The sequence below is a fragment of the Leptodactylus fuscus genome, chromosome 5 (assembly GCF_031893055.1).
Source record: "Leptodactylus fuscus isolate aLepFus1 chromosome 5, aLepFus1.hap2, whole genome shotgun sequence".
Classification (NCBI taxonomy): domain Eukaryota; kingdom Metazoa; phylum Chordata; class Amphibia; order Anura; family Leptodactylidae; genus Leptodactylus; species Leptodactylus fuscus.
In genome coordinates, this window is record NC_134269.1 from 85195024 (window position 1) to 85209250 (window position 14227).

At 41.1% G+C, this 14227-nt stretch overlaps 1 protein-coding gene across 3 annotated transcripts in view; it reads right to left on the minus strand.

Annotated features, from left to right (window-relative positions):
- Positions 1–218: 218 nt before the first annotated feature.
- The window catches only part of APBA2 (amyloid beta precursor protein binding family A member 2), a 302921-nt gene continuing 288912 nt past the window's right edge, over positions 219–14227 (minus strand). For all 3 annotated transcript variants that reach the window (XM_075273589.1, XM_075273587.1, XM_075273588.1), the window contains 2 exons: positions 3780–3920; positions 219–1299 (listed from right to left, as the gene is read on the minus strand). In XM_075273589.1, coding sequence (XP_075129690.1) covers positions 1228–1299; positions 3780–3920 — 213 coding nt within the window. In that variant the 3' untranslated portion in view covers positions 219–1227. The remainder of the gene's footprint in view (positions 1300–3779; positions 3921–14227) is intronic.

Consider the following 14227-nt stretch of genomic DNA (forward strand, 5'->3'; position numbering starts at 1 on the left):
ACCTGCCATTTATATTTATTACACCAAGATATGGAAAATGTTACCTAAAGGACATGTTGTAGGCCAATATATTATGAGGTGATTTTATCTTGCACAAAACACTTTGATACTGGACTAAAAGAGGCCACTATATTGCAGAATAGTAGCTTTATGACCACAAGAAAATGAATTAATATATAAAAAAAAAAATCATTCTATTTCTATTCTCACTCTTTTCATTGCGCTTTAGCTCTGATTTAAGTTGACAACACATTGATATTATGGATCATTCCCATGATGATATACGTCACAGTAACTGACACTCCTGTAGCACCTGGCAATATATGGCATTGAAGTCCGTAAAATATAGTAAGATTTGACTGTTCCCATTGTTAACTGTCCTGTTATTATAAAGACAAAGTAAAACAACGCCGTGACATGTTTTTAAAGTGAAAAATGAGATTTATGTTATTTAAACTGCTTTAAACATACAGGGCTCAATATACATGATATGGTTATTAATATGCAGGTTTATTGCTGCAGTCAGGATCAGGAGCCCTCACTTTAGGATCTAGAAGGAAGTAGAACAATGCAGGTTACAGAACAGACTCAACCTTTCTGTCGTATGTGTCTTGCTTTTGAAAACAATACTGCTCTTTGCTTTATCTAATGTAGATAGCGTTTTGGAAGCTATATGGATAGGACGCATCAAGCTGGACATTCTTAGTGACATTACATATGATAACAATGTGCAATAAACATGAAAGACCTGGACCCAACTGAAAATGATGGTATAGACTATATTGGCTTATAAAGACTTTGTTTAATGGGACCTCTTTAGCAATGTATTTCCATATGAGCAAAGCTTGGTCGTCACTGAAATCCACAGTGTATTGTGTCCATCTTTCTCTGCATTTACTTCCATACACTTACCAATGTAACATACAGCACATACACCGTAACACTACATGTACAATAACAAATAAATATCCTCATTACTAGTCATGAAGAGTAAACAGTCCAGGGTGACAATGATGTACAAATTGTCCTTCTTGCTGATGGACTTGCTTAGAACTTGCAATGCCTCTGGTAAAAATAAAGAAGCAAGAAAAAAAGGTAAAAGCATCTGTCCACTGATATTTGTTGTTCTTTGTTCGAAATACAAAATATCTGCCCAGTGTCTCTTTCAATATGTGGATGTATATTGATCTGAGCTTGAAATGCAATTTCTTTTATGGCTGCTTGTTGTTAGATGTAGAGAGGTGTCTCTTGTCCAGTAAGAAGCCTGAACATTGCTGCTGGCATAGTCTTCATGTGAATCTGTGGCACAGAAAAGAAAGTCATTTACAATTGAGTCTGTCAGGATGTGACTTACCAGTAACTGCAGAACACGAATTCCAGCCATACATCCAATGCTATTCCTCTCAATATAAAATATCATTTTCTTGTATTATTTGTACAGATTTCCTGAAGGGAAAGTGATCTATTTTTAAACCAACTTTGTAATATATTATGAAATCATTTTTGATGCTCTGTTGTATGTATGCTGTAAAGCATACCACTAAAGGCTGTGAACCAAGCACAGGAGCAGCCCAGGCAAAACAGCAACGTATATAGTGCTATACAAAAATACAATAAATAATAATAGAATAAATCTACAATCAGAATATAAAAACAAATAATCTAATAAAAACAAAAAATCTACAATCAGAATATAAAAACAGGGTTGGTACAATTATGGCAATACCCAATCCATATTGTACTAATTTTGCAGAACCAAATCATTTGTGGACATAAATCTATTTTTGCATCACCATCTTCTGTAACATTTTTGTGTTTTGGTTGACTGAGTTGGTTATGGGCTTATTCTTTGCTAGATACCCTATGATTTATTCTTGGTACTGTTTTGAAGTACATAGGACTTTTTGATAACTTTTACCCAAATAGTGTGGGGCTGCTGACACAGGATGTAATATTATATAGATTTGCAGAAAGGCCCAGTACTTCTGTGGTTGCTAAGGGGTTAAGAAACCACACTCATGATAAATTCTTCCAATGTGTTGGCACATTATAAAAGATAATAAGGAAAATAATACTAGGTAACTTCATAGCAGATAATAATAGCAGGTAGATTCATTACTTAGGCCTATCATGAAATAAGACAATGCATAGTCCAGTTATGTGATTATCAAAGACTGAGAAGAACCATGCTGAAGCCCAAGAGAGATGAGTAAGGGCGGGTTCACACCTGCGCCCAATCTCTGCTTTGTGGGTTTCTGTCTTCTGCTGATAGGAGACGGAAATCCGGCATTCAGTGTCCGGCCGTGAGCACCCGTGAGCGTCTTCTGGTCTCCATGGCGAAACCATTTTTTTGTAACTGGACACAAAGTCCTGCATGTCCAACTTTGTATCCGGTTAAAAAAAAATGGTTTCGCCGCGGAGGGCAGAAGACGCTCACAGGCAGGCACTTTGCAAACCCATTCAAATGAATGGGTTTGAAAACTGCCTGCCGGTTTCCATCTCCTGTCCAGTTTCTCGGGCAGGATAGAAACCTGAAACGCGGAGACCGGGCGCAGGTGTGAACCCGCACTAAAACTGCTTTTTATGTTTGATCACCTCTACTAAAGAGAGTATAATAATATCAGTTCTGTTTCGGACCTGTTTGGCCTGAATGAAACCGCTGTGCAAACCTATCAAGACAAATCTTTACCCAGAAAATACTCTGTCTACAGCCACCTCCACTTCTCCCTTTAGTCTCAAGATCCCATATGCCGTGCTAAGTAGTGTGCTGACGCTGTTCAGTGTCAGTATATCCCATTGCATGGGGAGGTACTGACTGGAATATTGGAGGAAGTAGAAAGACAGTGCCATGAGAGAAGTGTGCATAGCTGTGACCATTAGGAAGGGGGGGAGAGATGGGATGTCTTGAGTTTGAGGGGTTTGCTGAGTTGAGTCCATTAAGTTTGGATTATAGTTGAACATTTGGAAAAATCAGAGTGACACATATCTCCATACCGTACATGGACTTATAATCAATATCTGATAACTGCATACTGTTTTATGTGCAGTTGCTCATTTCTCATTTCCTCTGCCTATAAATCATACAGATGGCCCTGACATGCCACCTATTGATTTCATAGCGTCTATATGGCCATCCATGAATAAAAAATGATAGCAACATCATCTGCCCTCCCTTATCGCAATGAACCATACAAAACAGATCTGCAGAAAAAAATGCAGCTGTAAAATAAAGGCGCTTTACACATTTTTTTTTTAACCTAAAATCCTTTTTTCTTCAATGCTTTTGAATATCAATTTATCTCATCAATGAAACATCTAAAATAAAACGTTCAAAGCCCAGGGCTGCACAATGCAGCTGAACACAGGCTATCAGGGCTGCAGAGACCGACTTGTATATCTAATGTTTTCATATCTGTCTAAAGCAGTTCACAAATGAAAGAATATATTCATAGGGCTGAGCATCTCAATTCATTGCAGCAGATAGTTAATCCTTATGTCCGCTGCCCCTCTAACCAATATGGGAATATTACAGACACATTAACAATAGTCAAGCAGCATGTTTCCTGCCGTGTAAATGGGATCCATTATATCTCCTTGCACAGAGAATGCTCCCAGCAAAATGGCAAACAATAAAATCTTTACACATTCCAGTAATCTCACAGCCTCAAATAATGAAAATATAAAATGTATATTTAAAAGCGTCAATGCCTGGTCAGCTTTGAATGCTGTCTGTCTTGTGTTATAATAATATAGCACAACCATAAAGAACAAATTCTTACCTCCCCTACTGAATTAGAAAGCGCTTGGACTATCTTTTCATGAGCTGTGGCCACCACGCTTTGTCCATTTATCTCGATAATACGATGTCCAACCCTTACTCCACCTCTCTCAGCAATTCCTCCTCTCATGAGGCTGCAGATCTACAATGACAAATTAAAGAAATAAGAAATCAGTTTCCCATATTCAGTCTAACTATTGTGAAAATTCCATCATTTAATTCTGTTACATTTAATTCAAGATTACTGTTATGGTTAGGACACACGTTCAGATTTTTTTGATGCAGGAGTGGATTGAAAAAAAAGAGCACCGTCTGATCTGATCTAGTGGCTCTTACCTTTAATGCTCCATACCTGATGTTGCTTCAAAAATGGCAGAAGCATCAGAAAGACATACTAACATAGTATATGAGGCTGGATGAAGATACAGGTCCATGAGAGACAACCACACAGTGGTGGTCCAGGGGAAGGCTAAAAATCTCACAAAGCTAAAGTCAATTGTTCCATTGATTTTTAGCCCATGAAAATCTTCTATACTTCAAATCCATGGATTTTATACTGACTGCCAGTTTGGAGTCGGGAATGAATTTTTTCCCCTGAAATGTGGCAATTGGCATGAGCCTCATGGGGTTTTTTGCCTTCCTCTGGGTCAATACTGTAGGGATTGTAGGGTTATAGATTAGACTTGATGGACTGGTGTCTTCATCCAACCTCATCTACTATGTAACTATGTATATGTAGCTAAAACCAGTATAAAAACCTGGATCAACTTCTCATTAACAAATATCTTAAACCTGTAAGCTGTAATATTTTTCCGTTAAAAAAAGGCATCCAGGCCCTTCTTGAAATTGCACAGTGAATCCACCATCACCAAATCCTATGGCAGTGAGTTCCATAGCCTTACTGCTCTTACAGTAAAGTATCCCCATGTATGATGCTAGTGAAAGGTTCTTTCTCCTAGGCACAGAGGATGTCCCCTTGTCACCAGGCCTAGGCAAAAAAAGATCATTAGAAAGGACTTCATACTATCACTTCTGGAATTTAGACATTGTGATTCACATAGTCATCTTTTGTCTAAGATGAATAACTCCAAGTGTATTAATCTGTTTCTGTACTCCAATTCACTCACTCTCCTAATTATCATGGCCGCCCGTCTCTCTCTAGGTCAGATATGTCCATAAGGTAGGTCATCAGTATCAGAATAGTGTGAGTTTGAGAATCCCCACAATGATCAGCTCATTCAGAGAGGGATGTAGCCAGAAATAAGTGAGTGTGATCTCCAAAGGTGAAAATTTTGGGCTAAACATTTTCTAACTTTAACACAGTGAAGATATACGCCTTTAAAACATTGGACATAATTCCCTTTACTACCCAGAAAACACCATCCATAGGCTATTGTAGGTTATTGTTTACAACTCAGAATACTTCTATGGGCAATATTTAAATTCTTAGATGTTAGCCCTATAAGAGTACACACAAGGTACTCATAAGAGGACCATTGCTGGAAATGATCTAACACATATTGTATATAGAATATTTCTGATTTCACAATAGATCAAAAATAAAGTGTTATGGATTATGCACTCAAAGGCTCGCACGTGTGGATTTTCAATGCAGCCTTCATGGATCAAAGATGTTATAATCAGTGATAATTACCTCAAAAATCTTCACGTATAAAATTATAAAAGACATTTTCTGATATCTGAAACAGTCTCTTAAAATGGCAGACATTAACTCTCAGCCTGATTGAATCTTCACATCATTAAAATGGTAAAAAGCACTTCATTAAGGACAAATCTGTCAAAACATTGATGTTTTAGCTAATTTCTAAAGAGCTTAGAAAGCCTTTCTCTAAGACTATAAAATTGAAGGTTAGAAAGTAATTTTAATTCAAAAGAACACTTGTGAAATATTTTCCGTTGCAGCTCGTAATGAAGAGGAGTACTTCAACACCATCATTCGCTCACTTTTACCAAAATCAGTGTCAAGCTGACTGATCACTAAGAATGTTTAGGGGTCATCTCATTACACGGCTTTTATCCAAGTCAGGTATGATCCAGTAAAGGCTATGGCCTGCATACTTAGTCATGTGCATGAGTCCTAATATTAACCATTTCAGAAAAGGATTAAATAAGCAAAATCAAATAGTATAACATTGTATATTCTATTTCACGAGAATGCAAATACATCCATACTATTATTATGCTTACTTATTTATTATGCTTACTTATATAGCGCCATCATATTCCACAGCGCTTTACAGACATTGACAGTCACTGTCCCATATAGGGCTCACAATCTAAATTCCCTATCAGTATGTCTTAGGAGTGTGTGAGGAAACCAGAGTGCCCGGAGGAAACCCACACAAAGATGGGGAGAACATACAAACTCCTTGCAGATGTTGTCCTTGGCAGGATTCGATCCCAGGACTCCAGCGCTGCAAGGCTGCAGTGCTAACCATTGAGCCACCATGCTGCCCTATATTCTGTATACTATATTCTGTATACTATATTCTGTATACTATATTCTATGTATGTGCTCTCTATAAAAAAAAAAAGCAACTTAGCACATATATCTATGCAGCATATTTATAACTTCTCTGTATGGATTAGTACATATGAACAAAAAAACATCTACTCACAGTCTGGCCGCCATGATTTTGGTGAGCTGACCAATTTTATATGGAGAGTGAATTACAAAGTATTGCAAAGCTTTATCTTATTAGGGAAGCTGGACCTAACCTTAACTCTATTGTAGATGGCACTTACTGTGCTGAAGTTCTAATTTTTTTTATTACAATAAAAATTTTGATGACTCAAATAATGGCCACATACCCATACAATATAAAAAAAATTCTAAAATATGTAGCTTTATGCAGGCTATCATAAAAATGTCAGTATTTTGTAGTGCATTGTGTTAGTGATCATACACCATTGGGTTCAAGGCTAAGAAAAAACCCTGAAAAAATATTAATTATTTTTTTTATATTTATTAATAAACAATTTTAAACAATTTTAAACAATTAAAAAGGAATTTAAAAAAATCAAGCCCCTCTCCCTATGATACATATAAAAGTAAGAAATTACTGTGAAACAAATACACATTAGCAATCCCTGTATTTTCAATCCAAATCTTATTCAATATACTTTTCTTTTACATATTGATTGTTGTCATTGGGTGGTTTCAATTAAATTAAACAAGTATGGCACTAGACAATTTTACAAAATATATATATATATATATTTATATATATATACGCACACACACACACACACGGATACATGAACTAAGCTGCAAAAACTCCAGGTATGATAAACCAGCTACCTATGTAAAATCTCCAGCTCCTGGTCACCAGTAATAAAGAATAATAACAGATATACTCTAGGTCAATATTTCACTGAACAAATCTTTCTAAACCTAAAGAGCATAAAAAAGATTTCCCAGTTTCCCTGTAAGTGTTGAAACCTTTGGCGGTCAGTTTCATTTAGCTGAAATATGTAGGTAGATGCAGTGTTATTCTGATTAATGTCGTCCCTATACTGGACCGCTCTGTGTGTATAAAGCTCTCAAGGGGGTGTTAGCTATAAAATAATGTTAAAACTGTACATCTTGGGCTTTACGAGCCTTCAGGATCTCTACTATAGAGAGGGCAATTTAAAGCTATTTAACCTCTACTCTTTGGGTCCCTGTGGAATGACTTGTATGTAAAGATAAGCTATATGCATTAATCTGCTTGTGCATTAATTTTAACACAGATTAGTGCCTTATCCTATAAATATTGCTTCACAATCATGGGAAAAGAAGAATTGCTATCCTCAAGGTATACAGTCGCCTGAAGCAGCCTCTTCTACAAAACACTCAATATATTTTCTTAATTTTATTACTTGGTGATGATTTATCCTTCAGCTATATTTTTATCTCAGTGTCCCTTGCCCATGTATCTCGGCTTCTTTTCCTGCATATCATCCTTCAGTTCAAGTACTATGAGTTTATTTTAACACATTCTAGGGAATATAATCTTTGCAATTATTCACTTCATATATGGAGGTAGATATATAAATTATCAAGTCAATTAAATGGTATATAGTGATTTGGTTTTACTACTGCTGACTACCAATGTGCTTCAGACAAGCCATGTCATTTCCAATATTTAACACAACAGAATAAAGGGCATTGACAACTAGATGGACATGAAAATTAGCAAAATATATACTTGTTCCTGTTTTGTCAATGCCATGGATTTACTCATGGGAAGAATATGCAAATCTGTCTCCCAAGATGTAAACAGGGAGACAGTGCCTCTTATGCTGCCCTCTATAGCAAGCACCCTGAACATCATGCCTAACTTTCCCAGAAGTCTTTACTGCATAATGCGGGGTTATAACCAAATCAATTTCTCAGCTACAAACGGCACCATTTCTGTCTGGTTGGACTTCATCAGCGCAGCCTAGAGAGAATTGATTTGGTAGAAGTGAGAGGCTGAGAGACCAGATTATGGGGATAACGTCCATCCTTATGGAGAGCATAACAGAGGCACTGTCTCCCTGTTTACATCTTGGGAGACAGATTTGCATATTCTTCCCATGTTCCCTTGCAGTGGAGCAACTATGGCTGTATAAGTCTCCACACACCTGAAAAGGTGGTCTCTCCCTAAGGATGGACGTTATCCCCACAATATGGATTTAGTCAAACCTTCGATCAATAGAAAACCATATGGCCTCCTAGGTTCAGTCTGGTAAAACTGTGAATGGTTTGGTGGCCTCAACACAGACTGAACATGTATTATCAATGTCTTAAACTAGCTGTGCTTTAATTAAAAAGGTGTATACATATTATTGCTGTAAGGCTGACTAGTGACACATGCATATATTGCATATTTACTATACAGAATCTACTGTATCTATAATACCACAGGGTACCAATACAACAGCACATGATAAATAGCTACAATCTATTCCGATCATTCATGTTCATCAGGTTTAGGCATTCTGAAATGCACCAAGCTTAGTAATTCTTTCCCCTGACACCTGTTGATTAGAGACGAGTGAATATGCTCGATCGAATACCTCCGCCTCATAGCTCCCGGCAGCAGGGAAGATGGGAGGGGCAGTAGAAATTTGAAGCCCCGGAAAAGTTTTTGCACTAGGAGCTATGCGGCCGAGGTATTCGATCGAGTATATTCGCTCATCTCTACTGTTGATGTTAAAATATCAGGAGGCCCACATAAACATAAATTTGTCAACCATAGCTATCAAAATTAGTAGGCATGGCTCACTGTGATCCCATGTGGATGTATACCCTAGAATTATCACATTTTGCTAAGGCAGCAATTCCCAATAGTGGTGTTGTGAAGACCTGTCAGGGGTGCTGCAACAACCCAGTGGGCCCAGGAGCCACATGTCTCCTTTTAACTACATCGGCATCATAAGCAGATGCAATTAAATAGAACAATGCAGCAGGAAGGCTTTAGCTTCCTGCTCTATTACTCAGGCATCAGCTAGTGATGTCTACTGAAGCCCTGCTGCATCGATCTGCAGGGGAGAAGGATCACAGAGCTCCGGGGCACTGAGGATGGGTAAGGGGTGCTTGTTTATTTATATCACAACTAAAGGTTGGGGCCACTGGAGGACATTATTAGTTGTTAGGGAGCTACTAAGGGATTTAATTGGTTGTTAGGGGGCCACTGGGGGGCATTATTACTTGTCAGGGAGCTACTAAGGAGCATTATTGGTCTTCATGGAACACTCGGGGGCATTATTAGTTATCTGGAGGCCACTGGAGGGACATTATTATTTGTCTGAAGATCAAAGGGGACGTTATTAATTGCCTGTGGGCTACCAAAGAACATTACTACTTGCCTGTGGGCCACTGGGGAGCATTATTAGATGCCTGGGGGCCACTGAGGAGAATTATTATGTGTCTGAAAGCCACTAGAGAGCAAGCACTCCATTGCTGGACCACTGGGGAAGCATAATACTATGTGGAACCATTAAGGGAGATTGGTGATAGTAAAACATGAAGTTTTTTTATGTGCTGGGTGGAAAGTATAGAATGGTGTAGTTTTGGGGGTGCATTCACATGGTGCAGTTATGTAGTTACAATGGCATGAAAACTGCAACAGAAACATGCATGCAGTTTTGATATGGTTCCAGCTGTAATTTCAAAAACTGCACTAAAAAAAAACCACATCAAAACTGTTTTTTTTGTCTTTTGGTAAAAATTATATGGTAGGGGTGCCCCCGAGGAAAGGGAATTTTCCCAGAGGCGCCTGAGTCTGAAAGGTTGGGAAACACTGCGTTAAGATATTGGATACATTTTAACCCAATATTTTTTATTTTCAGAAAACGTATTATGTCCACTTTTGGACATCAATTTAGAGTTACTGTTATGCCTCCAGCAGGTATCTCATATTACCTGTCATAGCTCCATCTAGTGGCCATTGTGCAAATTGCAAACCACCATACCTTTTCCTATGTGTCCCACTAGAGCCACCATAGTTCCTTCCCACAACCTGGTGTCATCACCAGGCTACACTGTAATTAGTCCTTTTCACTTCAGGCATGGACCCTGCCACGTCATCTTATACCTTCTCCAAGACTTGGGCCTTAAGTAGCATCGTTGGTATGTAATAGCTATACCCAGCACTATACCTTCATGTATTACATATATTGTTATGTTTCCACACTCCCTAGCATAATTTCTATATGTAGTTGTTCTAGCTAGTAGACCATGCTCATTGAGCCATACCCCGCTCCCATTCCAGACCACATGTAACCATACACATCATAGATATCTATTACCTCCCCACTACCACAATGTTACATATCTGATGTTCCTTCCAGCAAGATACATGAATAGTTTGTGTCATAGTGTGCTGTTATGTAATAGTAATGCCTGCATAGCCATGTCATAGAAGATTGTCACATGTATGTCTGCCATAGTAATATGTATACAGTTTGTGTCATGGAAGATTACCACATGTCCATTGTAACTGCAATGTACTGTTTTCTGTTCCCCAGTTTCACCCTATCCCTTGTAATAAAAGCAAAGTTCGGACACCTCTCCAGAGTGCATGAGTTACTGGGAAGGAGTTTAGCTGCCTGTCAACCTATACCCCACACACATAGGGAGGACAGAACAGTGAAACAACGGCTTCTTACAGGCCAAGCAGCAAGATTCTGAACCCTACACAGCGCCACCATGTCAGCAAGCGACAGCAGACCCTTTGAGATGAGATCTCACATCTCAGCAAGCTCCAGGAACTCAGATACGTCAGTGAGTAGCTCCATGGCCGCTAGGACCCGCGCAAAGGCTGAAGCAGCCAAAATACGTGCAGCATTTGCAGAGAAGGAGATGCAAATGGAGATAGAGAGAGCACGCCTGGAAGCAGCCACTGCAGAGCAACAACTGCAAATAGAGAGAGCACGCCTGGAAGCAGCCACTGCAGAGCAACAACTGCAAATAGAGAGAGCACGCCTGGAAGCAGCCACTGCAGAGCAACAACTGCAAATAGAGAGAGCACGCTTGAAAGCAGCCACTGCAGAGCAACAACTGCACATAGAGAGAGCACGCCTGGAAGCAGCCACTGCAGAGCAACAACTGCAACTAGAAAAAGCACGCCTAGAAGCTTCACTGAATAAGCTAGCACTAGATAGGGAAGCAGCAGCCGCTATGGCAGAAGCAGAAGTCCTAGAGGAAGCAGTAAACTTCACAAGTGACAGACCTGGCAGCATACTTGGACCGGAATCTAGCCGCCATGACAGCATGCAGCGTACCTCAAACTACGTGCTAGGACATGTCAAACCAGAAAGCATTCTACACACTGGTGCAGAGACTAAGACCACCCCGGTTGATGTGTCCCCGCCAGATCCCATCACACAACAAACACCTTCAGCTTACCACTGGCTCCCAACGCAGCCTGTACCCAGAGTGAAAAATGCCCACAGCGCGGTCGTATCTCTTAAGAGAGAACGGGAAGATGCCGGCTACTACAGAAACAACACATTCTCAATTGGCTACGGCCCACCACATCCCCTACTCAACGGCTCCACTCCAGAAGTGGCACCCCCAGATCCTACGGCGCCTAGCTTTTACCAGTTCTTCACGCGACGTGAACTAGTAACCAAAGGACTCACAAAGTTCGATGACCGTCCCGAGAACTTCAGAGCCTGGCGAGCCTCATTTGAAGACACCATTAAAGGTCTAGGTCTGTCGGCAAGAGAAGAGGTGGGCCTCCTGGTCAAATGGCTAGGGGACGAATCAGCAGAGCACGCGAAACGCCTCAGAAACATCAACGTCAGGTACCCAAGCACCGGGTTGAGCATGATATGGAAGAGACTCGAAGAGTGTTACGGCGCACCAGAAGCGATAGAGAATGCACTCTTCAGGAGGATTGACGCCTTCCCCAAAATTACCAACAAAGGCCTCCATAAGCTGAGGGAATTGACGGACCTACTGTTAGAGCTCCAATCTGCCAAAGTTAGTGGGGACCTGCCAGGCCTTGCGCTCTTAGACACGGCACGTGGCATCAACCCCCTTGTCCAGAAGCTGCCTTATAATCTACAAGAGAGGTGGATCAACCAAGGTTCTAAGTACAAACAACAACATAAAGTTCCATTCCCTCCTTTCTCCTTCTTCATAGACTTTGTGCGTCAACAAACGAAGGCTAGAAATGACCCCAGCTTCGACCTCACAGCCCTCGACACCACCTATTTCAGAACTGGTAAACCTGCAGCGATCGGCGACTCGAAAGCCATATCGGTTGCTGCATTCAAAACCAACGTGTTCCCCGCAAATTCCTCACGTGAAACTTACCGCACTGTAGAGACCTCTACGGAAGACCCGTGCAGAGAATGCCCTCTGCACAAGAAGCCTCATGCACTGCTAAAATGCAGAGGGTTCAGAGAGAAGTCCATTGAAGATCGCAATACCTTCCTCAAGGAGAATCACATTTGCTACAAATGCTGTGCATCAGCTTCCCATCTTGCAAAAGACTGTACAGCCAACATCAAATGTGCAGAATGCGACAGCAGAGAGCACAATACAGCCTTACACCCAGGGCCAGCGCCATGGACTCTCACACCCTCAGACCTGGGTACAGAGCATGGCGGGGAGGAGGTAGAGACAACACCTCCTGAAGTGACAACCCAGTGCACCCAAGTCTGTGGGAGAGGGCTTAACAATAGATCTTGCTCCAAGATCTGTCTCATTACAGTTTATCCCATTGGCTACAAGGAGAAGGCGGCAAAGCTATATGCAGTCCTCGACGAACAAAGCAACAGGTCGCTTGCGAGCTCATCCTTCTTCAACATGTTCAAAATTGAGGGACACAGCTTCTCATATTCACTCAAGACATGTTCAGGTGTGAGTAAAGAAACAGGAAGAAGAGTCACCGGCTACCAAATCGAATCTATTGATGGCGAGACATCCTTACCTCTACCTACTCTGATCGAGTGCAACCATCTTCCCTAACAACAGGGAAGAAATCCCTACACTGGAGGCAGCGCTACGCCATGAGCATCTCAAACCCATAGCACCCCTCATCCCTGCCTTGGACCCAGAGGCTCAGATAGTGCTCCTGCTCGGAAGAGACATCATAAGGATCCACAAGGCTAGAGAACAAATAAACGGCCCTCACGATTCCCCATATGCTCAGAAGCTTGACCTAGGGTGGGTCATTACGGGCAACGTTTGCCTAGAAGCTGCGCACGCATCAACTACAGTGAACGCTCTCTACACAAACTTATTGGAGGTCGGACCCCCACCTCCTTCCCAACCATGCCCCAATAGGTGCCTCATAAAAGAGGAGCCCGCTAGCATAACTCACTCTGAACCAACAGAAGTCACGAACTGTTCCCGCAACAAAGGTACGGGCCACTTGGGGTGTATGATTCCCCAAGAGACTAAAGAAGATGATAAGGTAATGCCCTCCAATAGAGACAAAACCTTCTTAAAGATAATGGAGGAAGTTTCCTTCAAACGTGAAACAAATAGTAGAGCCGGACCGCCACCTCTCAGGCCATGGGGAGGCCATCTCCCCAACAATAGAGATCAGGCACCAAAGTGTTCTCTTTCACCCGGATCCAACTCTCAAAAGAAACCAGAAAGGAAGGGACGTCTCCCCTCATTCATGAACCAGCGACTAGAGCACGGCCACACAGAGGTGACTTCACCCCCAACAGAAATGACATCAGGCTACAGCCACAACGAGACTATGAGACCTTACGTCTACGCGAACGATAGACCCCAAAGAGGTAGAGAGTCAACAGTCTTTCATGACCCAACGAATAGCCCCCCTTATGAAGACCCACGCGGACAACTAGAGCCAGAATCTGACTCAAAGATTCGGCCTCAAGTTTCCACAGTCACCACGACAGTTCCCAACGTGCCGCTTGGGCCCAAACGCCCCCTACTAAGCTCCCTGTCTGGAAGTTGTTATGCAAAAACCTATG